Source organism: Vanessa atalanta, chromosome 24 (genome assembly GCF_905147765.1).
Source record: "Vanessa atalanta chromosome 24, ilVanAtal1.2, whole genome shotgun sequence".
Taxonomy (NCBI): Eukaryota; Metazoa; Arthropoda; class Insecta; order Lepidoptera; family Nymphalidae; genus Vanessa; species Vanessa atalanta.
In genome coordinates, this window is record NC_061894.1 from 5,209,665 (window position 1) to 5,236,728 (window position 27,064).

At 34.3% G+C, this 27,064-nt stretch overlaps 1 protein-coding gene across 3 annotated transcripts in view; it reads left to right on the forward strand.

Annotated features, from left to right (window-relative positions):
• Positions 1 to 26,588, forward strand: part of LOC125073400 — a 58,066-nt gene extending 31,478 nt beyond the window's left edge. For 2 of the 3 annotated variants that reach the window (XM_047684215.1, XM_047684216.1), the window contains 17 exons: positions 13,753 to 13,892; positions 14,352 to 14,636; positions 15,689 to 15,878; positions 16,279 to 16,369; positions 16,713 to 16,838; positions 16,923 to 17,168; positions 18,235 to 18,343; positions 18,453 to 18,560; positions 18,640 to 18,741; positions 19,521 to 19,607; positions 19,777 to 19,884; positions 20,112 to 20,253; positions 20,431 to 20,567; positions 21,266 to 21,371; positions 21,811 to 21,929; positions 22,286 to 22,517; positions 23,079 to 26,588. In XM_047684215.1, coding sequence (XP_047540171.1) covers positions 13,834 to 13,892; positions 14,352 to 14,636; positions 15,689 to 15,878; positions 16,279 to 16,369; positions 16,713 to 16,838; positions 16,923 to 17,168; positions 18,235 to 18,343; positions 18,453 to 18,560; positions 18,640 to 18,741; positions 19,521 to 19,607; positions 19,777 to 19,884; positions 20,112 to 20,253; positions 20,431 to 20,567; positions 21,266 to 21,371; positions 21,811 to 21,929; positions 22,286 to 22,517; positions 23,079 to 23,207 — 2,376 coding nt within the window. In that variant the 5' untranslated portion in view covers positions 13,753 to 13,833 and the 3' untranslated portion in view covers positions 23,208 to 26,588. The remainder of the gene's footprint in view (positions 1 to 13,752; positions 13,893 to 14,351; positions 14,637 to 15,688; positions 15,879 to 16,278; positions 16,370 to 16,712; positions 16,839 to 16,922; positions 17,169 to 18,234; positions 18,344 to 18,452; positions 18,561 to 18,639; positions 18,742 to 19,520; positions 19,608 to 19,776; positions 19,885 to 20,111; positions 20,254 to 20,430; positions 20,568 to 21,265; positions 21,372 to 21,810; positions 21,930 to 22,285; positions 22,518 to 23,078) is intronic. The other variant, XM_047684217.1, reaches the window with a different exon arrangement.
• Positions 26,589 to 27,064: the final 476 nt, after the last annotated feature.

The following is a 27,064-nucleotide window of genomic DNA, read 5'->3' on the forward strand; positions in this document are numbered from 1 at the left end:
AAAGTACATATTTAGGAATAATGTACTAGTGAAAACATTTTTAGAATTTCATTATTAGTTCCGGAAATTAGCCTCTTTATAATTATATATTAATTTAGGTAAGTGTGGTTTAATTAAGTACGTTTTTTTGTTTTGTGTACTTAAATATGATAAATCTTGGTATTGTTAGTATTGATTTCATAATTTTAGGTATTTCGATTTAGTAGAGCGCCAGCCTGTTAGTTACACCAATGTGATTAAGAGCGAAACAAACTATAGTTTGAGTCAGAACAGTCGGGCTCTGGATAGGAGTAATTAAAAAGGACAATCACCGCTCCACTAATTAAGAGAAGGACGCATTAATTACAGCAGTGTTTCAAGTTACACTGGAAAAAACTTCGATGGAAAAAGTAGAAAAAAATCTGCTAAGGGATGTTAATTCTTCGTCTGAAATTTAGAAATGCAGTCTAACTACATAATACATATAGGTATCTATAGAATACAAACACAAAAGGACAAATGCCAAATAAACAACATTAGACATCGATTTGAAGTGATATTATTGGAGAGCTTAAATAAAATCTATGTTATTGTTATGGATGGCGTTTTGAACGTCGACAAAGTCTTCGTTGAAGTATAATTAAAGTGGATATAAGTAGTTAAGTGAAAAAGTCTTGTATTATAAATAAAGATAAATTAATCAAGAACAAAGTGTACAATATAGCTGAGCTATTAGTGAATCGCGTGAAATACGTAAATGTTAGGGCCGTTTATCTTCTTTTCTTCTTCACATGCCCCCCCCCCCCCCCCCTTCATGTTAAAATAATATCGGCTTGCATTAGTATGTGTGAGTGTCATAATGCTTACACGTCTTGGTGAGTGTTGGACGACTAAGTGTTAAACACAGTAAAAACATACAAATTAGGTTTTTTTATATACCAATCAAATAATTTGTTAATAGTAAAGTAGTACTAGCGTAGTACTTGGGCTTACTACAAGCCCGTCTGGGTAGGTACCACCCACTCATCAGATATTCTACCGCCAAACAGCAGTACTCAGTATTATTGTATTCCGGTTTGAAGGGTAAGTGAGCCAGTATAATTACAGGCACAAGGGAAGTAACATCTTAGTTGCCAATGGTTAATATTTCTTACAGCGCCATTGTCTATGGGCAGTGGTGACTACTTACCGTCAGGTGGCCAATTCGCTAGTTCGCCTACCGATATCATAAAAAAAAGTAAAAGGACTATTGAATCGTATATAGTGTTGAATTAAATGTAAACCTACCACCGACCGGTTCGGAAAGTACAGAAGAACCGGGTAGGAACTCAGTAGTTTCTCTTTTCCATAATTTTAATGAGTATGTCTATGATATAACTGATGTATATAACTGAGTCGACGCTTTTTTATCGTTAGTTAAAAAATGCTGTGGAATACCGTGCCCCGGGAAGGATGTTTTAACTTCACAAAGTCGACTTCGGAAACCAGGTGTTATTAACTAACCTTTCCTCCACGTGTTTACACAATGATTGTCACCGTTTCTATCAAAAATATCAATATTCTTGTAAACATATTGTGAAGCAACTGTAGTATTTTTTTGACATACACACGTACAGAAGAACTATTTATTTTATAAATATAAAGTAAGGTGAGTTAGATGTACGCCTCAAACGTACAAGCGAAACCGTGACCATGCGCCGTGTCTAATTTTACAACATAACGGTAATTTAACTACGGATTTCTAATTGACCTTGCACCGCCAATTGCCATCGCCGACGGTAATAAAACCATACAAGAACAACTTACGTATAACCAATTATATATTATCTGCGCACGCGCATGATGTTGAATATATTTGTAATTCAAAGACGAAGCCTTACATTATTTATACATCTAGACAGTGTCGCATTACAGAACCAAAACAAACGGGGCAACTTTATTATCTAGAGCCAGTTTTCCTTTCAACCTTTAATACTCATATGCATCACCCTTCTAGTCTCATTCCATTCATCCCTACTCATTATGTACAGATTGATCTAATCACTGCATCACGGATTTATGTGATATATCAGTTGGTGCGCCTTAGGGGGTAAAGTCGAATCTTATGCCGTGACGGCACACGACATGACGCTCTCTTAAGCCGATATGACCCCTTCCAACGCCATTCTACTCCCTTGTGTGCGTAAACCGTTATTATAAGAAAAACATAATATTTTTTACTGCATATTAATTTATTAGTTATCTGTAATTAAGAAAATCTCTTAACAAACATCAATTTAGTAGTTTAGCATCTGCCGTATGACCCGGTATGGCCTTTTTTTTTATTTTCCACTCATTTTACTCTTGCGAGTGTACAATAAAGCATATTTGTATTTGTACTTTGATGGCGAGTCATGATGTTTCAGAGGTGCGAAACACACAAGACGAATACAAACATACAGTCTAAATTAACACCGGTATCACTTAGGCAAATATTGTGTCACGAACCGAAATCGACTGCTGTTGTAATCGTAGTTAGATATAAGATAGCAAAGGTAAATTAAAATTTAACAATATAAAAATTATGTGGAATAAAGGCCATTCGTCGAAGACGTGGTGGCGCTTGCAGTTAACTACTCCGCAATAATGGCGGCGTTTAATATTCCCGCCAATCATCGATACGCTTCACCAGACCGACCAATCACCGACGTAACAAAGCTGTCAAATCTTGTTCCATCGTAATTTAAAAGATGGCGCCAGCGATTCGCTGTCCAATCTATTATATATCTATACTACTATATAAATCTGTAAAGTCTGTCTCTACACTCCATTTTTTTGTCGAATTTCGTTATAAATATTCGTTTTGATGACTTAATGACATCAGTTTTATCATTTTTGAAATTTTTGTCTGTCTTTCTGTATGTCCCGCTATAACTCAAGAACGGTTGAACTGATCTTTATAAAAATTGATATACAGTAAGAACATATGACTGAGCAAATGATATGATATATATCTAAATCTATGTGTATGTAGTGTATGTATATACAATATAAATCTGTAGAGTCAGCCTGTACACTCAATTTTTGGAGCGAGTTTTTTTGAACGAGTGACAGTTAAGGCGGAGTCAGAGGCCGATTAAGTTTGTCGCGAAAATTCAATTTCTTTTTTAATTTGTTAGTAATTTTATTATTTTCACTATTAATTATTATTTATTATCTTTTATTTTCAATAAATATATTCAAAAAAAAAGTATGGCTTCCATCTATAATCATAATTATGTTTATTATAAATAACTAATTTTTAATAAATTTTAAAACGCAGCGAAGATGGCGGCTAACCGCTAGTATAATATAAAACGAAAATTAACAAACACAGTTATCAATAAACATGTAAACCAAAATCAAACTTGTCAAAATACCACTAATCAAACAAAACAATAAAATCAAATAGCGAAAACAGTTAAACGGGCTATATATAAAATATTACCATTGGAACAAGTTCAGATATTGCAATACTGAATTTTATTACTTGTCACTAAAATAAATTAGCTGAACGAGCAAAGTGCGTGGTCGAATTGCGAAATAAACGCCTTCGTTGCGTTGGCGAATCGCGTTGGCTGATACTAAGTAATCTTTTCGCTTACATAATAATCGGCTATCTATATGACTACATATTGACACACATGTCCACTTCTTCACGTCTGCTAGTCGTCTGTCTGAACGCGATGGTGATACCCATGCGTTTTACCACCAAACGGTTATACTTCGTGTTGTTCTGAATCAGCTAATACTACGCGTTGTTCTCCTTGAAAGGTGGGTGATCCATGACATGCATGAGGGATAGGGATGCATTAGTTCCCAAGGTTGGTGGCGCATTGATGATTTGTGGAAGTATTAATACTTCTTAAATACAAATCTATGGACAGCGGTGACTTACTTACTGTCAGGTAGCGTTTGCTTGTTCGCTTGCCTGAAAAAAACTAATTAAAAACTACCGAACAGACTTACGGTTTTCATTAGATGATTCGTGAGGAAGGTTCAGTTGTATAGTTTATTAGGGTTGATATATATAAGGAGTCAGGGCGTCACGGTAGCATGCGAAAGCGATCCCGCGGCGCCCGCCGAAAAGGCAAAAAAGGTAAAGGTGGTATGGGTATTCCAGTGTACCGGGGCGCACTCTGCGTCCAAGGAACCGGCACATACCCCTTACTTCCACGTGGGGGAAACGCGTAATGCGTTGTTCCAGCGAGAAAAAGAAAGAACATTGTCGTGGTCTTACTGAATCTAACTGTTATATCTTTGCAGTCATGAGCTCATTACAGCGGCTGAGTTAACTGTTTCCAATGCCCACCAAAATTGTGTTAGCACTTATTCATACACATACTACTTTGAATACGCCGTTGCAAACTATCTATAAGGCTGACTTGATCCTCTGACATGGATCCTGAACAAAATTTCGGAAAACTGTGTTCAACTACTTAGTGCTACTCGGGCAAAGTCTGGATGTCTTATTCATATAAATTGCATTTATCAAAATTATCGTTTTAGCACGTTCTGTTTACTATTTCTTAATAATACACAGCTTAGTTCGTGTTTTATTTTATAAATCATAGCAAAAATACTATATATAAAATATTTATAAATTGTTGATTCAAGTGTTCCTTACAATTGTGTTTCATTTTTTTTTCACCTGTAAAAAAAAAGTATATACATATAATATACATATGTAAATACTTTTTTTTTAAATAATGGTTGGCGGACGAGCACATGGACCACCTGATGGTAAGTGGTCACCACCGCCCATAGACAAAGGCGCTGTAAGAAATATTAACCATTCATTACATCACCTATGCGCCACCAACCTTGGGAACTAAGATGTTATGTCCCTTATGCCTGTGATTACACTGGCTCACTCTCCCTTCTAACCGGAACACAACAATACAGTGTACTGTTATTTGGCGGTAGAATATCTGATGAGTGGGTGGCACCTACCCAGACGGGCTTGCACAAAGCCCTACCGCCAAGTAAATACTAGTAGTAATACTTGGACCTATAATATATATATTTACGTCATTGGGAGGCGGAAGGGCAAATTAACACCTTATTGTAAATAGTTACTACTGCCCATAGACAATAGCGCTGTAAGAAATTTTATACATGCCGTGTATCGTTACTGCGCCACCAACCTGAACTGACATATGTCCCTTATATATCATTATTGTATCCCAAACTGGAATACAATAATGCTAATTATTGCTACTTGGCTGTAGAATATTTGTCGAGTAGGTGGAACCTACCCAGACAGGCATGCACCAAGCACATAGCTCTCCTGTGCAGTTGTATAGACTTAAAAGAACATCTTTAAATTAACTATTTTATTAAATAATCTCACAAACTTATCACAAAATTATAGGTCATATCTTGAACCGCCTACATTAATAAACGGACGGACTTTCAATTTATTTATATTACTTGATTGTATAGTAACGTTAGTTGTTAGTGATTGCTTGCACAGGTATAATAGATAAGACTAAATATATACAATGTTTGGTCGAATAGGTTCATGTTAACTCTATCACGATAATTGAAATTTCTAGAAAGAAATGCTAAATTACTCAAAATATATTTACTTTGTAGGACTGTAACAGAAGTCCCTCGAATTGTTGCAAAAGGCACGTTAGTAAATAATCATAAAATTGAAATGATTTAAAGTAGGTATGCGATTAAGCCCTGAAAACATCGTCAATGTTTTCCTATTTTACAGATAAAATTTAGTTGTTGATTTGCGATTATGACCAAATAAAAGAAGGGGGTGATTGTTTATCGTCTGGTTTTGTATCACTCATGTTATTCTACCATCATTGCTGGTTTGAGTGGTGAGTGCTCCAAGTGAATACAAGGACAGAATTCGAAGTCGAAATCTATATTCAATATTAGTTGTCGACTGCTTTTCGCTCGCCTTTAACGGGTTGGTCGTAAGAAGTTGGGCATAGCCTTTATCCTTTCTTGGGGTTCAAGTTTACTTCAAACAAAATTTCATCAAATTCGGTTCAGAGGTTTGGCTGTGAAAGAGTAATAGTTAGACGGACAGAATGAGTTACTTGTATTTATAATATGAATACGTGACGATGACAGCGTTATTGCTTATTGATTGTCAAAAATCTAACACGGGCTCGGAAATAAATATTTAATATTCGAGAAGTTTCGAAAAAAAGAAATTCAGCGGATCTCTTCTATCTCAAATCATATGGGACATATTCACATTGACACCATGGTTGAGAGCGCAATGCCAGTATCATTGAGCGAAGATCACGTATCAGGCAGCAAATTGGCACATATGCCTGCCAAGAAAAAAAAAACTTGAGTGTATTCAAAACTATGAGTAATCTATGAATATGTACATAACATACTCATTTTACTGTGAATAAATTATGAATAATAAAAAAATTAAACTTAATTCCAACAACATTAGTATGACTGCTTAAGTAAGTTCACGACACGTTCTATAGTCGTTAGGTTCCGTAGCCATGGAAACAATGTTGTTTACATTGTTACTTATTAGATATATATTATCTAAGAGCACAAGTAGACTACAACTCGATGCCATTATGATTTAAAACTTCCATCCAAATTCTACCATAAAGTATCTTTTATTCTTGCCGTTCATTTAAATCAAAATGAACGGCATACCGCTGATGACGTTTTGCCACGACATGGCTGCCCGTTTGAGTTTCCGCCAGAGTGACATTAACAGTAAAAATTATAACACTCACTCTCGTCTGAAAACTGATAGTCTCAATCGAAGACGACGCCACAATCTCGCCGTCTCATATGTAGTATAGTTATTAATATAATATTCATTAGTATAAAGTGTGGTTGAAAAACAACCATTTTGAATTAATTAAGTTTCCATTCCATTCGGTTGTGCCACCTCTCCGTTATGTCACCTGTAATTTATTTATTCGGGTCATTTATATGATTTAACAATATATATTTAGGGCGTTGGTTGGCGGACGAGCATATGGGCCACCTGATGGTAAGTGGTCACCACCGCCCATAGACAAAGGCGCTGTAAGAAATATTAACCTTTCTAACTAAGATGTTATGTCCCTTGTGCCTGTGATTACACTGGCTCACTCACCCTTCTAACCGGAACACAACAATACAGAGTACTGTTATTTGGCGGTAGAATATCTGATGAGCGGGTGGTACCTATCCAGACGGGCTAGCACGAAACCCTACCACCTAGTAAATTTCTATTAATAGTGGCATTCATGTATAATTAACAATATTATCACGATGCTCGCTGTTGGAAAGGGGACCCTAAAAACGGTACAATGCTTTACAGCTGTGTAGTCCGCGACCGAATCCATTGCAGCATCTGTCTTACTTGTGTTACTTAAGACGTTACCCTCAAATATAATATAGTTGTTATTTTATGTCGAGTATAGCTCATAAACTGTGTACTTTTGCCGACAATTTAAACGCATGTAGAATCAAACAACAATTGTGTGTGATTGCTTCTCTTCCTTATAATGTCCATCAAAGAAATATGGTTTGTGGATGATGATTTATAACTAACACATACATAGTCGCACACACCCAATCTTACTCACGAAACACATACAAAACTGTATTTTTTTTTGTTTTAAACAGCTATGCTTTACATAAAAAAGTATTTACTTACAACTAGCTGTTCTTATAATAGTTTATACTTATTGTTTAAAAATATTGCTTAGGATTTTTTTGGTCATGAAGGAGCGAGTTCTTTTGAAAAGTGTTTTCATACTTTAAAAAGGTCGTTTAAATGTATTTTATGTGCAATCTTTAAGAGGGAATAAATTATTATTACTATAACTAACTATACTTTGATTTACGATGTATATAATTTATATGACGTGTCATAGCGATGTGAAAAGCTGTAGCCATCAAGTATTTTGTAAATTAGAGATTACTTTTTATGATGCGAGTGTGTGTAGGACAAATGAGCCACCTGAAGCGATCGACACCGTTCTTAGACATTGGTGCCTTACAGAATATTAACCATTGTTTATCGGCAATGCACAACCCACTTTAGTGGCTAAGATGTTATGTCCCTTGTGCCTGTAGTTACACTAGTTTAATCGCCTATCAAACCGGACAACATCAATAATAAGTATTGCTGTTTGACTAGATATCTGATGAGTGGGTGGTGCCTATCGACGGGCTTGCACGATGCCCTATCACCATATTCCTTTCGAGCTAAGAGCGACGCTACTCAGCGCTTCATAATTCTAAATAATTGTTAGAATGAATTTGGCTGTCGGATGAGCTTGGCTATGGACTGTATGGCTTTAATTATTTATTATTCATTATTGCCCATTTAGAAGCTAGATGCCTAAACACGGGCAAGGCATATAAAAATATTTTCATAAATAATTATATGACGTCACAAAATTTCCAACATGGCGGTCGGTATATTTCATAGCTGTCATAGTTTTCTAGAAAAATAATTTGAAATGTCTTCGAATAAACCAACTTTCATAAATAACCGGGAAAATGCACTTGTATATTGTAATGCGGTTATTAATTTTCACCGTGTGAGGGGAAGACCTGTTAATAAGCAGTTAGTCACACTCTGTTTACGTTTAAACTTATACTTATTTATCTTTTAATGCTCTGAGAGGATAACCTACATTTATCGCGGTTAAGCAACAATAATAACGCACCAAGGCAAAATTAAGACTATAAAATTAATTAAATGTTATTTTGAATTTTTTTTATTGGCTGCCTGATAATATTTCATGGTCTCTATTTCGGATGTGAAGAAAAAAAAGGAATAATCGTAGCTGTAACTATATATTTTAATTATTATCAATTTTCGTACATAAAGCGGCACACTAATAACTTGAGCAAAATTCTTAAAGATGCTTTGAGTTTTTGAGAGATGCTTGAACGTAACCTAAGGATTCAAACACATCCATTCGTTTAAATGTATTATTACTTGTAAATTTCTTTTTATTTATTTGAGATAAGTAAGTATTTCATTTTAAAATATCGAAATTAAAGAAATTTTATTTATGATAATACTTCAATCAAAAATTCGTACCAGAACAGTCATTTATGTTAATTTGAGTTCACCCCTAAAGCTTACAGATAAGTACTGGCATGTTATACTAATACTAACGATTCGCTCCAACTTTGCACGGATGCATTTTATGAATAAAGAAAATCATATGTCTTCAAATCAATCATATAATTATATACTCTATAGCACTCAGCAATAATGTAACTTTTTTCCAGCGTAACTTTTTTTTTTTAATTATATCATAAGTTCCTTAGATTACGTCCTACATACAAACAAATGTCACCTCTATAAAATATTTGTATAGATTATTTATTACCCTCGCATCTGTTCGTATGGAAAAAATATAATAGAGAACTATTATTGTCTATGAAACTTTGACGTTACTCAATTCACCCCTATCTGATTGAACAGTTATTTAATGGTAAATATTTCATAGTAATTCAGACATAGATAATATGCGAAAGTTTTATTGTTATGCAAACCATAGATCTGCATAGATACTATAGATGTGACGTGATTCGTAATTGCGTAAATCTCAGGTCAGGTGTCAGCGACCATTTCTGTTTATTGTATTGCAATGTAGGTTTTACGTATCTAATAACAAAATGGCGGACGGGTTTGAGTCTTCGAAGCATTTTATCTATCGACTTTGCACTTTACCAATTGAATCGAATTTTGATCTTTCGAAATTATAATTAAATAATTTTAAAACGCTGTCGTACGTGTAAAATGTTGTTAAACTATGTTCGAAAATACTTTCTTAAATAATGAGTTCGTTATACAAAAAGCCTGTGTTCCATAAATCTGATTTTCATCTATCCTTCAACTTTCTAGACGCAGTCGTTTTGCCGTCCGTTGATAGTCAGTAAGGACAAACGATTTTATAAGTAAATATGTTATTTTGCATATATATATATCTCGCAAGGCTATTTTACAATGATGAGATATTACAATGGCACAAAATTTCGATAATCGTTCAATATAAAGTATCATCCAATAACTTCGGTTAAAATTGAATTTCATTAGACAAATTTAGTAGCATTATGTAATAAAACCCTTATTTCCTAGCGTTGAGATGTGACGACGTAATTTTGATAAAACTACGTTTTACACAAAGTGTTTAATCACTAAGTCAAATTTACTAATAAAAGTCCTTTAAGTATAAGTTTTCTTTGTATTCGTAAATCAATTACAAAATTACTTTAATTTTAGAATATATTTGAACTTAATTTATAATGAAGTTGCAATTAAGCACCAAGTTACCGCTAGTAATTAATTTTGCATCGTTTATATCGAGTGCGTTAGCCTAGAAAGTTTTACAAGAAAATGAAAGTACGCGGTCCTAGTCGACTTACTGACTTTTTCTTCTCAATAAATGGTTACATATTAAGAGAGATATTGAAATACAATGATTCGGTAAATTACGTTAGAACGCCCCGTTGGTCTAGTGGCTAGATTGTAAGGCTTTTTATCTCGCGGTTTTAGGTTCAAACACCGACGAGTCGAAATCGACTTACTAGGCTTACTCAAAAAAAATCTCAGGAACTCGAAAGTTGGAAGATGTCAGATCTATGCCTGCCTCGGAAAGCACAAAATTGTCAACTATATCATTTTGCGTAAATTTTTGACGATACTTGTAAGACTAAAATATTACTACGTTTGACTGGCTACTGGCAAATAATTAACTCAAAACAATGATGACAGATAGACAAATTATAATTTAACAAAACGACCGCGTGGATTATAATATGTTTGAAATTAATTTATATTTATAGTGTTTAAACTGTCTAATTACTGATGTCAATTACTGAAATTATTTATAATTATGAATAAATTAACTAATGATGTTTCTCGTATGTTGTTTTCGTATTGTCATAATTATATAAATAACACTTTTCGACGAGGCGTTTGTTAATGCTATTTATGACAATAATCTTGTTATAATAATAAGTATATAGGCGTAAATATATATGTAATAAAACGAATGAAGTACGTCTAAATAAACATACTTATATAGACGTACTTAATTTGTTTTAATTACATATATAAGTACTTATTATTGTAGCAAAATTATTCTTATCTCTTCATTATTATTTAAAAAAAAAAGGATTAAGTTTGCTGTAATAATAAGTATGTATGTAATCAAACAAATTAAGTACGTCTATTTAAGTATGTTTATATAGACGTACTTCATTTGTTTTATGACAAAAAACAACTATAAAGTATAAAATATAATTTTTAGACTAGTCTACACGATCAAAATGCTTACTAATCAGAGATGACAGCTTACTTACCTCTTTCATTTAGTTGCGTTATATTTTACAAACTTTTTTAGCATGTATTGAAATGAATATAATATATCATCGTTTAGGAATATATGTATATAAGTAAATAAAGACAAAACAGTTCATCATCGTTGACTATGTTTCTCGGATAAATTGTAATGGCTGTAGGCTTGTAACGATATGATTATATCGATGACATAAAAGAGCCTTAAAATTAGTATTAAATTGATGGTCACGAATGCATTTCCTAGAAATACATTTAATAAGAAAGAAAACGTGAATCTCAACTCACAAGGTTCGATAATGGACTACTAATTTTTAATGTGCTTAAGCTATGTTTATATATTCTTATCGGAGCTAAAATAAATATTGGTAAGGATACCTGCCTTTGCCCCATGAGTTTCCATAAATCCTTCTTTGAGAATCTTCAAACATTCTCAGGCATTTCTCCATCAGAGAGACATGTAAAATATTACAGACTGACACTTTAACGACACCTACAGACGAAAAAAATTAAACGAAATTCAGTAAAGCTTAATTATAAATTTAATCATTTAATTATTATCACGTCTAAATATTTCGGCATAATGATTTATTTGATTTTATATATTTTATTTACGGCTGGTACAAAGCAGATTGGAATGGAGTTGCGTCGAACCGGTGCAAATCCTTATTGAGCAGGCGCCATTCCATTCTAAGACGGACAGAGTAACTGTTGTATAATAAATATACACCTACGCGTATCTTAGCATGTTTCAAATAAATCATTTGATTTAAATTCCAATTTTGCAAGACATACAAAACGTCGTACTTTAAACATATCTTCGTGTTTCATCAAATAGGTCATCTATTTATTCAACAGTGAAATGTGTATGATGCTAAATACATAATTTAATAAAAATGTAGATCGCCTCGTTGGTATAGTGGTTATGAGGCCGCTCATCTCGAGCTCTTGTGGTCAAATCCCGGCTCGGACCATTTAAAATTTTTGGTTTTTTGTCGAGAATTTTCAGTAGATCGAAAATTGTAGCGTTTTAATTGGCACGTCTCGTTGTATGTAATGGTGTTGTATCTGAACTCTTTTCTGTTCGTGACGAATTCGCGCTCCAATCGGATTATGGGATTACGCCTTCCACCTGCAACGAACAATTGTTAATTATTCACTTAACGATTATTATATATGCATTCGCTGCATTTTTTATTACATACATACATACAGTAACAGTCTGTAAATTTCCCACTGCTCTGCTAAGGCCTCCTCTCCCTTTATGGAGAAGGTTTTGGAGCTTATTGCACCACGCTGCTCCACAGCGGTTTGGTGGATACATATGTGGCAGAATTTCGTTGAAATTGGACACATGCACAATCCTCACGATGTTTTCCATCACCGCCAAGCAGGAGATGAATTGTAAACACAAATCAAGCACATGAAAATTCGCTCGCGCTTGCCTGAGTAATAAGGTTTTTCGGCTCTTGCATTAAAAACATATTATAAACTTATTAAAAAATATATGACTTCACAAGACTTACGTTTTCTATTGGAACACTTTTGATTTACGCCTATTTCTCCAACACGTAAGCAAAACGGATCCTGTCTTTAAATCGGGAACCGCACGCAAATTATTAGTCAATTAACATGAATAATTATTTCAACTAAAATAACTCTATGTATTAAAATATTAGATCATTTTCATTAGAATGAACTCATAACAATAACCAGTGTAACAATCTATTAATTCGACCGGTCAGTAGCCTGTTTTGAGGCTAATTTATTCATCAATGTGTAGGCACACGCTATATAAACGGCCGGTACCTAAATTAGCGAAGCGCATTTAGACTATCAAGAGACGTGCTCGGGTCGTTGACTATTTATGATATGCAATGAATCTATGTTTGTATGACACTAATAAAAATGTGTAGTATAGATGTAGGGTACCACCCACTCGTCAGATATTCAATACTAAGTATTAGTCTGTTCCGGTTTGAAGTTTGAGTGAGACAGTTTAACTACAGGCATATAAGGCTTACATAACATCTTAGTTCCCAAGGTTGGTAGTGCATTGACGATGTAAGGAATGGTTATATATTAAAGCGTCAATGTCTATGGGCGGTGGTGACCACTTACGGTCGGTTGGCCCAATAAGCCTAACAATTTTACTTGAAATAAACCATACGCTGAATTTTTATTCGATATCTTTTGAGAGAATCCAGGGGCTTAACACGTGAATCTTGAATAAATATCGCGAGTTCAAATCTTGGCATATATCATTCAGTTATTTTGCTTAGTTTGTGACAGTAAATTTGTATCGTATTTAAAATTGCAATTTCAATGGCTTCCATATACCGAGCGTCCCCTGGACAGCCACTTTTTTGTACTTCATTATTTTTAGATTTTTCAACAAAATGCTTCATAATAATGATGGTAATATTTATTCGTTTCAGATAATTGAAAACGGTGAGGAGTGGTAGTAGGTGGTACCTAAATGATGGTCGCGGAGCTCGCCGTAAAAAGCCGCGCCCGGCATGATGGCCGCGCTCTCCTGCTACCAACCTTGTCGGTCGCACCTCGCACAGCCTGCTAGGTGAGTTACAGTTTATAAATAATAATGAGCAAATTGTTTTCGAATCTATCTATCTAAAATCGTAAATTATAATTGTTAATAAATAATGCATGCATGTCATTCGAATGGTTTTATCAAGATACACACAAACAATGATTTGTAAAAACGATTTTGCTCCAAAACATATGGACATACTTCGATCACATGGTAATATTTGTTATACTTGTTCCACTTTGTACTATTATTATTACTATTTATTCATATAATATCTGAATTATTATTCGAACTTTACAGTTAGTGGTAGTGTTAGTGGAGGGAGGGGAGAGGAATACTTTTCTGTTTTCCTGACGTGTTTACATATTTCTTGGTGATCGATTGATAAGTTCAAGTGTAAAAGTATAACAAACAAACTCGGTTTTGCGTTAATAATACTGGTTAGGATGTCTACACAAAATATAATTTAACCTCTTTTTTTCAAAGGTGTTTCGACAACGACAACGATCACTCAGCAACACTATCAATCCGCAGACGTCAATTTGTCGAAAGATGTCACGAAGCAAGAACTGGCCGGAGCAGGGATCTTATACCTGAGGTATCCGTCAAGAGGACCAGGGAGGAGTTGGCTAAGCATGCGGCACAAACACAACAACTGACCAGGCGGCTAAACGTCGAGTCAGGATGGTCGAAAGTTGAAGAGGTTAGGAAGAAGTTTGAGGGAGCTGCGACCTCGGCTTCCTACTCTCGATCCTTTGAATCTCCGCCTAGGTAAGACATACTGCATACTGTAGTGCAGTACTTACCATTACATCACACCGTGACTGCTTTTACCAAATTGTCATAAAGTTTTTTTTCGAAATTCGATTCGAAAAAAAACAGAACATAAAAATCTTACTTCGAAAAAAACACGAAGAGTGGTTAAACTGCTGTATATGATTCCATAAAAACAAAATTCTGTAAGTAGAAACTCGAAACTCACTACAGAATACGAAGCTGTAAATGAAAATGTCAGAATGTGACTCGCGACATAGACTCAAAATAGCGTATCATCGTAAATCGGTTGTCAAGATTTCACGAGCGAAAAACGAACCGTATTGCAGTTCCGCTCGCACTGCTTGCAACTATTGACATTTATTTGTTTGCGATTTTACTTTTGACAATCGCTTTTGTTAAATACAATTGGATTGTTCCCGAAGTTTATCCCGATGCACAATATATACAGTACATTCCAATGGCAGGAGGTGTAAAGATAAACGAACCAATGCAATGCAATTTTATACACTAGAAACAGTTCTTGATTAATATATATTTATTTTACTCTAAGTATCTGATTACAACTTCGTCGTCATTCAAAACCAACCAAGCTTTTACGGATCTACAATTATCACCGAAGATTTTATTTAGTTCAACCAATTTCGACATTCTAATTCAAGATCAAAGTTTATTTATTAGTCTTTATTCGTCCCGACATTGAAATCGACCCACATAAACACACCTACAATTCGAACATATTGACCCATCGTGCGTTTGATGTTGTCAAACTAAACAATCTGAACTCCTTAAATTATTATAGCTTAAATAAATCCTCCGATTTTTTATAAGAGCATAGTTTACAGTTTTATAAGAAAATAATTCTGTTTGAAGGGAGAGCCCGTGTAACTACAGGTAAAAAGGACAGAACATCTCAGTTCCCGAGGTTGTCTATGGGCAGTGGTGACCATTTACCATCATTCGGCAAAACGCTTGTCATAAAATAAAGACTAAAAATTTTAACAACATATGTATGAATATTACTCCTAACTTGTGGTGTAAAATTGCAGGCGTCGTCTAGCAGACTCGTTGTTCGCAAGTTTCAAGCTACCGCGTAGGAAGGAGATGGCGACACCTCGCTCGCTCGCACCGCAGCCGCAACAGAAGCGGAAGTCCGCAGTCGAGTTGCTCGCTGAGACCAAAGCGTTCTACGTGAAGTCGGAAACTGTGCTTGATCGAAAGCAAGAACTTCCTCTAAGGGTATGAATTGATATTATGTTCGTTATTATAAATTGCTAATCTCCGGCCTAGAGGGGGCAGTGAGACATGTGTTAAGTATTCTGTATCGTTATTTTCATTAAAATGCCAAACGAAAGTACTTTAATTTTTGTTTTACACGTTTTCTTTTAGATTTATATTGATTTTTCAGGAATCTGGCTGCCTTCAAATAACTGTATTGTAAAGTTACCTCTGCTTGAAGAGGACGGTCATTTTTTAAATATATTTTTTTTATATACAAAATATCATTATTATGTTTAAGTTTTGAGAAAATCACTACTATAAGTTTCGACCGTAACGGAAATTGTCTGACTGTTTAGTTACAGCGATAATGTTCTGTTAATGTTGCCATGCCATAGGTATAATTTTTTGGTTATTTTAGGTAAGCAGTGGCTTGAGTCAGGCAATAGCTGCTGGGGGCTGTCATCTCGTCAGCTCCGGCACTCTCAATAATGATGCCTGCTGTAATCCTTGTAAGTTTTACCATTTGTCTTTTTAACCTAAGGGTCGACCCATACGGACACAAATACTCAAAACCTAATTGTTCTTTTATAAACAGCGCCATACCCATTAAGTTTACGTAATAACAACCTTCCAGTACACAAACACTCTAGGGTTCAAAACCTTAGAAGAAATTTACAGATGGCCAGAACAGAGTTTGGAAGTTCACAAGGTTTATACTAAAGTGCCTTGAAATGCGCGTGAAGCCGCTGTCCGAACTCTTTAGCCGAAATTACTTGTCATAATATTGATCAAAGCAAAGGCGAGTTTGTTATCTTATTTTCTAAAAATGATTATGTAATATATAATTTTCAGATGCAACGACGAGAATAGCGAGTACGCGGCGAGCGGTGAGCGCGGGCGAAGGACTGCAGAACACTTTGAGACGGCTTCTCGAACATTCTGACAGCAGAGAGAATGTTTACTCCCCGGCGTATGTCTGTAAGCACGAATGTCCAGTAAATTTTTAAAAATAAATTACCGGTGCCATCTTTTATAAATACATATTTATGTTATTATTTTCAGCTCAAAAAATGTTCTCCGAAGCACGTCGTCTCAAAGATTCTTATCCGGATCGCGAAGTGTCTCGATCGCAACACACGTCCGGTACATTTTCTGGGACGTCATCGTCCGGAACTTCAGGTTCCAAACACAAGGAGGACAAGAACCGGCCTCTGAGCTTTGGCGACGCACGAGTTTTCTTCCCGGAGTCATTCGTGATACCGAGACAGAGACCCAGTGAAGTTGTTATCAAGAATACTTATTCTATACGTTAGTATCTTTTTCTATTTTATTTTAAGACAACAAGAAAAATCATTTCGAATATAAAATGACATTTTTTGCTTATGGAAGCCGCCTGTGTGTCCCGGGTTTATTGGATGAAGCAGCTCCTGTCTTGGTTTACGGATTGAACCATTGATCTGATATTGATAAAAATTGGTATTGCGATATCTCGAACCCTGGATGAAGAAAGAGGTTTTAATAAATCACTCATAACAAATCAATTTATCAAGAAATTAGTGCTCAGTGAAAATTTCATATATGTATCTCAATTAATAATCAAATAATTACATATATTAATTAATAATTTAGTGCTTTCCATTTATTAACACAATACGTTGCAGTTAGCCGTAGAGCCGAGATGGCCCAGTGGTTAGAACGCGTGCATCTTAACCGATGATTTCGGGTTCAAACCCAGGCAGGCACTACTGAATTTTCATGTGCTTAATTTGTGTTTATAATTCATCTCGTGCTCGGTGGTGAAGGAAAACATCATGTCTATTCCACCAACCCGCATTGGAGCAGCGTGGTGGAATATGCTCCAAACCTTCTCCTCAAAGGGAGAGGAGGCCTTTAGCCCAGCAGTGGGAAATTTACAGGCTGCTAATGCTAATACGTTGCGGTAGTTAGTGGTTAGCTATTTATGCAGCAGTGAACTGCTAGCTTAAAGAAAAGTTACCAGTTTTCCAAATTTTTGGACAAGATATTTGATCGCAATAATTAATTCAACAGCATTACATTTCATTATTAATGAGCACTTATGATTATTCAAAATTGACCATACTAGCTTTATAGATGTGCGTGCGATAATAAACTACTGAGTTTCTTGCCGGTGCTTCTCTGTAGAATTTACTTTCCGAACCGGTGGTAGCTTTACTTTAAATAGTTTGTTAAACGACGATTCAAAAGTGCTTGTAAAAGCCTGCTTGAATAAAATATATTTTAATTTTGATTTTTTGGTATGTAATCTAAGAAACGATTCAAATACATTTATAAAATCAACGTCTTATCTGTAAGGATTGAAAAAAAATATCCAATTCAATTTTGCCATTCGCAGCGAGTCCCCAGTCAAGTCCTCACGCGCCCGACGACTCCCGCAGCGGAGAACATATCGTCGCGATCAGTCCCCCCGCTGAGTACGCACTCTCCGCTCCCAGATATATCAGGTGGGTGTTGACAACACATACATACGTAATCATGTATAAAATTGTGTTTATTTTATTTAATCACATAATTGTCAATAATGGTGAATGTAAATTAACTATATAATTTTAGATCAAATTCTCATTCCCAACCGAGCGCAAGAGAGGATGACAGCACCAATATTAATAGCCACAAATCTCTACCTGATTTACATGCACAAGCGCATGGTTATCCTGAACAGTGAGTGTCTAAGTTAAAAAGTAACAGTATTAAAGTGTTATTTTGGTCCTTCGAGCCTGATTTTATTTTTTTCTTTCAGCGTCAATGTAGTCGTAGGAACAGAGTCTATCGGTCGTTCACCTCGTAGACGACGACATTCGGCCCATCACCGTACCGCATCCTGCTCTTCTAAGGGAACCCGGTGAGTTAATCAATTTTATCAAATAATTATGCACTTGAATAATCACATAATATACATAATATGACTTATGTACTTATGACTTATGTATAAACATAAACTAGACGTGCCCGCGACTTCGTGCGCGTTTTAATTTAACAAACCGTGTTTACATACATTTGCATTTAGTAATAAGTGGGTGTTTTAATGTTACAAACAGACATTCCAATTTTATTATATGTATAGATTACTTACACACTGATAGTATGGTATTTTATTACAGTATTATTGTCATGGTGTTCTATTCGAGCGTAATTTGTATTATACGAGTATAGATCTATTTATCCACGAATATGCGTTTAATTGTATGCGTTTGACATTGAGTGACGTGTTTAAAATAAGTCTTCGTGAGACCATTAACATAAGAGTACAGACAGAAAAAATATATGAACTACATTATATGATTACTTTAGTGATTTTTTTTGTGATATATATATAGGCGGACGAGCAAATGGGTAACCAATGTCCATAGACAATGGCGCTGTAAGAAATATTAACCATTCCTTACATCGCCAATATGTCACCAATCTTGGGAACTAAGATGTTGTGTCTCTTGTGCCTGTAGTTACACTGGCTCACTCACCCTTCAAATCGAAACACAACAACGCTGGGTACTGCTGTTTAGCGGTAGAATATCTGATGAGTGGGTGGTACCTACTACTTACTACCACCGAGTAAATTTATCTATACTTGTAATCGTTTTATCAAATGGTATGCTGTATGAAATATATTTTTATCGATAGATCAAATCACTCGTCGATGATGTCGTCCTGCGATGCGTTCTCAGAGCATCCGTCGCCCGGCGAGGAAAATTATCAATCTTATAACAGGTAAGGTCGAAAAATCACTACTTAGTGAGATTTAATCAGTAGAGAAGTTAATTTATATATTCCTCTACTGAACTGAAGAGGCTCCGTGTTCGATCGCACTCTCGTATTTGTTGTTATTCGGCTAAAGGCGAATGTTCCTACCGCGCACTGATATGTTCCTACCGCGCAGCCGCTGCGGCTCGTCGTTCGCGCGCGACTCGGGCGGCTCGAGCGGCCATTACACGCAGCGCAGCGCGCCGCCGCACGCGCGCGACCACGCGCACCACGAGCGCAGCCGGTACGTACGGACACTCGCGAAACGGTCGGGACGGGCATGAGAGGGTTAGGCGCACCGTCAGGCAGGACTTTTACTGACTGTGACTTTAAAACTGATTATAACAATGATTAATTATGAAATACAATATAGTTTCTAATAAAAAAAAAATTAACACAGCTGACATTGAGTACTCAACGTTTACTTTACATGTCAAGTTATATAAAGATGACTGTATGACTCCACCGCAGAGGCTACACGTGGCAGGCGAACAACGGCAGCGCGCTGGAGCAGTGCTACGTGTCGGCGCCGCCGCAGTTCCAGGACGGCGCGCCCTCCCCGCCGCCCTACGCGCCGCACGCGCCGCACGCGCGCGTCGGGATACACTTCCAGGTAGCAAAAATACCTCAGGTTTAATAGGAGCCTAAAATAAAATTGCCATAATGTAAATACCAAAGAAAAGAAATAAAAATCTTATGTTTTTAGTTTTTCCTTATGACAAATCCTCTGTTAGATATGGATTATAGATTTTCGTCTCTAAATGTACTCTTCTTGTGTTTTTTTCTGAAGGCGAGCGCTCCTCCGCCCCAGTTCCAAGACGAGCCGCCGCTGTACGACTACGGGGACTATGATTGCACATACAAAACCCCCCTCAAGTGTTTGAACGTCAGCAGGAAAGAATATACCAGCACAAGGGAATATACGAGGTGATGGTCTATCGCTTTTATTTAGATAAATAAAAATAATAAATATACTTGATACTAAAGTCAAAGAGTCTTAACAAGTTTCCATTAATGAAATAAAGTCTTCTGTCCTTTTCTTTTTCTAGTATATTTAAATGATCTTCCTTGCTGTCTTAAAAGTATTTATGATATTGTGTTGTGTACTGACGACGCTTCACGGATTTTTAAAGACAGGAGAAAAACTACCTATCACGATATACACAGTGCATTATCACAGATAAATAAAATTGCTTGTAAAATCCTACTTAATAAAGGAGTTTTTACAGTCTACAGCAGTTTCTAATTACTGGACTTTGAATCACACTACTTTTGGAATACCTAACGCCTACTCTTTGAACTTGGGTTCGAACTTTTTGTTGAACGGTTTTTAGTTAGGTTTGACGGTCGTGCGCGGAACAAGGGATAGTTATATAAAGAACAATATTGGGAATAAGCTTTACGTAATTAAAATTGCTCGACTGTATATACAGGCAATCCTTAACCATTTGCTTGAATATTTTGTTTATTATTAATCACCTTATATTTTATATTGTGTAAAAAAACGTTCATAGACTTTCTCTTAGCTCACCGTTAATTTTTATAATTCTAACTTTAGGGTTGTAAGTATTGTAGATTTTAACTTTGTAAGACCTAGAAAAATTAATGTAAAGTTTTCGTTGTAGATACCATGAGCCGAGCACGGAACTGATCAGCAAACAGCCTCAGTACCAGGAGGTGCGCATGCGTCCTCGCATGGACGACATGCAGGAATACGTCAACACCGCTCAGGTAAATGAAAAATGAAAATGGTCTAAAGAAATCTGTAATGCTTGTACGGATTCGAATTTTGCAAGTTTTGGTTAAGATATTTTTCTGTCAACTAAACAATCTCGTCTCAAATAATTTCAATCTTTAGATTCTAACAGGCAACGAACTTTTTAGTGGACGCCCCTAGAGCTATAAAGCTATTGTTGCTCTCCCCTATAGCCATGGAAAAGGATGACCCTATAAATAATAGGTAGCTTATAAAAACGAGAATTATTTAAAAATTGGTACTTGAAACGAGATTTTTTTTGTTATATTTGTAGATCCACAGACATGGTTTCCTTGCCTTTGGATACATCAGATAATCTTTAATTTGTACAGTTTTTATTTTACTTTAGTATGTTTGCATGTTTTGCACTAATAAATGTCAGTAATTTACATGACTGATCTTTTTTTTTTTCAGATATGTCCTCCGGAAGAGGTGACGTCACCGCTCGGTACTTTCAAACGTCAGAGATGTCTTCGTTACAAGCAACGGCGTCCGCGACCCATTCTACGCTCGAAATCAGACATATCTGACAGGTCTGTGACGATTCATTACTATGCTACGAATTACATGTACAAGTGAAGTTTAATTCGGAATTGTTTTATATTTATCATCCCCAGTGAGTGCTAAAAATGCCACTGATTAAGGCCAAATATTGTATCGCATTATATCAATATCATTAAATGGTTATATATTTGTCTAAAGTAAAAAAAAAAATGTCTGCAAATGGCAAAAGCCTCATCTTCTTTTGAGGAGCAGCTTTGGAACTTATTTCAGCACCCCGCAGTGATTTAATCTTTCACTCTTTTCAATTAATCTTCAAGCTTGCTATTAACTAATTTTTGTCATGCAATCTAATTTGGAATTACTATATTAAAATGATCTGCTCTAGATACAGACGCGCAGATGGAAGAAGTCCCTCCTCAGCGCCATGCGAAGGTGAAGACTCTCCCGACAGTCCGTCAGGGGAGTCCGTGAGGCTTCAGCAGTTCTTCGACTATTTGGGCATGGACTCGAGACAGTACGACGCGTTCATACGTGACGGAGACGATGACAGCCCCGTATTTTTCTCGTCTGCGTCCACCGTGGACTCGAATCAAATAGCAGCAGCAGCAGACTACACGGTAAGATTTTTATATCTTAGTAAATAAAAATTAAGGTCTCTTTGTAATATTGTCTTTGGTGAGTTGTCGATGTGTGTAGAATAGGTTTAATTCTTACTTATGTTATTGTCATAAAAGCCGTTCAAGGAAATGTTTTCTTAAGAGATATATATATGACGCGTACGAAGGCAAAGGCGAATCAAACCTATTTTGCAGAATCAAAAAGTTTGATACTGCGCTTACCCCAAATAATGACGTAATGCAATGGAATGAGGATGGAAAATGACGCGAATGACGATGACTTTTAGATAAAAGACTGGGCTTATACGAAATGAAGAACTAGATCGCTCAGTCTTTTCCAATCTAAATATACGTGTGTTGCCACTAAAAAAACATTGGTTCTTAAATTCTCTACCTTTGCCTAATTAGTTTAAGTATAATACGAGTAATACAAATGAAAAACTAGAAAAACTTTTAATCTAGTACAAATAATAAAACATTTTGACACAATATTTATAAATAATGAGACCAAGAATTAATCAGTAATATATGTTTACCCAATAATATTATCCTTTATTCCAGGTCCAAGGTCCTGGTATCCAGAAACAGATCTACCGCAACACGGAACCGCCAAGCGTAGTCGAAAGAAACGCGAGAATTATTAAATGGCTATGCCAGTGTCGCAAAGCTCAAATGCAACCGCCTCAGTAGACCAAAAAAAAAAACAAAATAAACTTTTTGTTTTATGACATTTAAGGATTTGACGTTAAACAAAAAACCACAGATAAATATTTATATGGATAATTTTTATGTATTTCGGAACTGATTAGTAAAATGTATGATTCAAAATATTTTGATTTCCTCTTACGGTATTTTGGTAAGCAAAAACGTTAACAATTTAAAAAGTTTTTTTTTTTCATAGTTGAAAATAATCTTTTAAATATTTTTAACCATCATATAAATTTTAGATTCCTATATATTTAATCAGATTATTATATGATTTTCGTAAAGAAAATTAAATAAAAATTAACATTTAAACCAAATATTACTTCGTTACTTTTTGTCATCGAATTATTTTTAAAACAATTAATATGTTATAAAAATGGTTAAGGCAATTACACGGTCTTTATATGTGAGTACATATAATTATAATAACGTTATATTATTCATTTAAAACTTAAGGATGTATGATGGAATTTTTATTTATCTGTAACACGACTATCTAAAAATATCGTTAAAAAATATTACATGTGTAAAAATAACTTTGGCATTGAATAACTTGGCAAAACCTCGTTCATTAACTTAGATAAAGTTAAAATAACAACTCGTCGAAAGAATTAATTTGTGTCTATGTTGCTTTTGTTAGAAAACGTCATTACGTACACAAAAAAAAAATCTAGTCAAAAATAATGAGTAAATCATACAACGAGTATTAACCTCACAATAATATCGTAATGTATATATATTTCTTAATATTAATTCAAAGACCGTTTTGTTTTAATCTTTATATTATAGATCATCGAAGAATTATATAAAAGTTTGCACCTTATGTCACCTAAAGCATCTGTGGCTCTAAAAAAGGATACGTTAAAAATACTTATAAAAATATACTTTTAATAGAATAAAATGTGTGACCGCAGCATCATATTTTATAAAACTTTTTAAAATTCGTTTTCTTGTCTGTCATTGATGTAGATATATTGATATTAAATTTTTTGTAAATACATATAATAAAGTATAATTTTAATCATTTTTAAGCTAATTAAAGCCCCGAAGTACATATTCTAAGGACAAATAATAAATTGTATTTTTGTCTTTTTTCTACGTACAAGTCGCGAGCTTAGTGTTAGAAGTCAAATTAGTTATAAAAAAAAATAAGGCACTAAATTGGTAATATCGCTAGATAGTTGCCTACTCAAATTCGTATTTTATTATAGTACTATACCTTCTTAAAAAGTCGAAATTTTTCGGAATGGCAATAATTTCAAAGAAAATTACTTCATCATGTTTTCGACTCTATATTGAAATGATATGAAGCTATTATTAAAAAAATATTCTAAATTATATTTATAACGTTGGTATTGATTCAAATATATTACGTTTTATTGATTTTAATATAGTTCGCTAGATCGAGTAACACTAAAATTACTCCAGCCTTTGTAAAAAAGCTCAATATAAAATATAGGTTAAAAATAAAATCATTAAATCAAATAAAAATGACACAGCAAGTATTTAAGGTTGTCTTTGGTTGCGGTTGGAATATTAACGGGCCTCTAAGATATTATTTATATTTACTCTAATTCTTATTTCAGTTCAATTCTTACTCTTCGTGTTTTTTAACTGTTTCACGTATTTAAAAAAAAAAAAAAGCTTCTTCGATATGATATTTCTGCGTCATCTGCATAGGATCTGGATCCATCCTTACCTGGATGAAAATTAAACGTCAATAATTGGAATTTAATTTTAATGTATACTATCTTTCTGTTTCTGTGGCCTTTTACTGAAGAGCTTGGCTCATGTAAAACCAAAAAATACAATGAAATTTAAAACGTTATCGGTATTTATGAAAAAATGTTCCTGTTACGGATTTGGTCATTATTAAATATTCTCTATTTATAATTATAATTCTAACTTAAGATTATAGAAATTAATACTATCGATGTAAATATATTTACATCATGTGATTAATGTGCACAAAATGGCAAAAAAAATAACTGAAACAGTTTTCTGTGCCCAATTGATAAAAAAAAAATCTTTATCTGTAAAAAAATGTTCACAATAGGACAGTTTAAAATTAAGACAACTTTAATTATCATTGACATTTAAAAATCATAATTTGATTATTATTTAGAATTTTAGACAATACCATATTGCGTCTAAATAAGGATAGATCAATCGAAATAACCACATAAAAACAAAAAGTACAATTACCGGTTATAAAAAAAAAAACTAGGATAAAATTAATAATTTAAACTGAGAGAAATATGACAATATCATACAAACGAATACCTACTATTCTAAAGCATAATATTAACGATTTCAATGTAAAGGTGCGTTTCCAATGAAATGGTTGGAAATTTGTGATGTGATTGCTTAATCTTCTGAAAGTAAGCCACAATGACAATCCATTGTAATCATTTTTGTTGACAAAGGGTTATTAAAGAAACTGGTGTCGGGTTCAACAAAACGCAAGTTGCCAATTTTTCATTTGTCGAAGCAGCCTTATTCAACATTACATTGAAACAATGGTCTAACTGTAAATAAATTCTTCTCGTTTTAGTATCATAGAAATAGTATTTTAAGTGTAATTGTTTTCAAATGTGTTCTTTAATGTTTTTATATACGTTGTCTGTAATTTTACTTTATTACTTTTACTGAGGTCTAATAAATTCTGACAATACCTAATGACATTAAACTTTTGAATGAATATCGGATATTTATTAATAATTAATAATATGATACTTTATTTAGTTGGACAATAATATATGATCGTTTGAAAATTAGAATTTCATCTCAATACAATTAATTTGAATGTGAAAATTAAAATGAAATGAATATATATATATATATTATAGAGAGTTACTTTATATTTTTATGAATAATATAATCAATAAACGAATCTAGTAATATATCGTACTCTACAAACTTGATTTAATTCAATTTTAGTGCAAAAGGTATTGCCAGTATTGTATCTATAATTTCCAAGTTTTTAACGTTTTTATCTAAAAATATTTCCGATTCTGAAAGACTGCCGTCTCTTTATCATTTTTATTGTTATTTCTGTGATAGTATAATATAATATAAATTGTGTGTCTGTACTACGTAATAGTAAAAGTGTTCTATGCATTTAAAATGTTCAAGTAATACGTTTTCTATGTAACAATTTTCTCAATATAATATGTATGAATGGTTAATCGGTTAGCCAAAACGTAGTTTACTCGTTTTACTTATTATTGTGTACTAATATGGTTAGAGTTACAGTATTAGGTCGTTTAGCATTGGATGCTTCCATTATTTGTGTAAAAAAGATTTACGTACTTTGTTAGAATTTTAATGTTAAGAAAGAATTATATTGTGGTCTGATGAGTATTATAATGTGGTTTTATTTCATCCTACCCTATTCATAAATTGTCATTTTATAAACTTGCCTCGAGATCCGAACCGGGGTCTTAGCATCTGCAGCTTTCATATTTTAAATCGTTTTGCTTCCATTGATGCCGCTTTATACCCTTATATGTTCATTGTAGGTGGCGTATTTCTAAATATTATTATAGAAAATTCAATTTATTTAATCAACGAATCGATGTTTTTTTACTACATTTTTTTGGTTCAATATTAATAAATGTCTTTCGGGTGTGCTGTCACTGCTACAGTTTTCGTGTACCTACTGTATAATTGTACGCCGCATATGAGCTCTCACCAAAAAAAAATCACATCTATGTAAGCTTTTGTGTAATTTTTTAAGAGATTTTTTGATAAAAAAAATCCTTTCTCCTATTTACTTTATTTTTAATTACACTTGACAACACTATTTGTGATACTGTATAGCTAATGTCATTGTCAGTTAG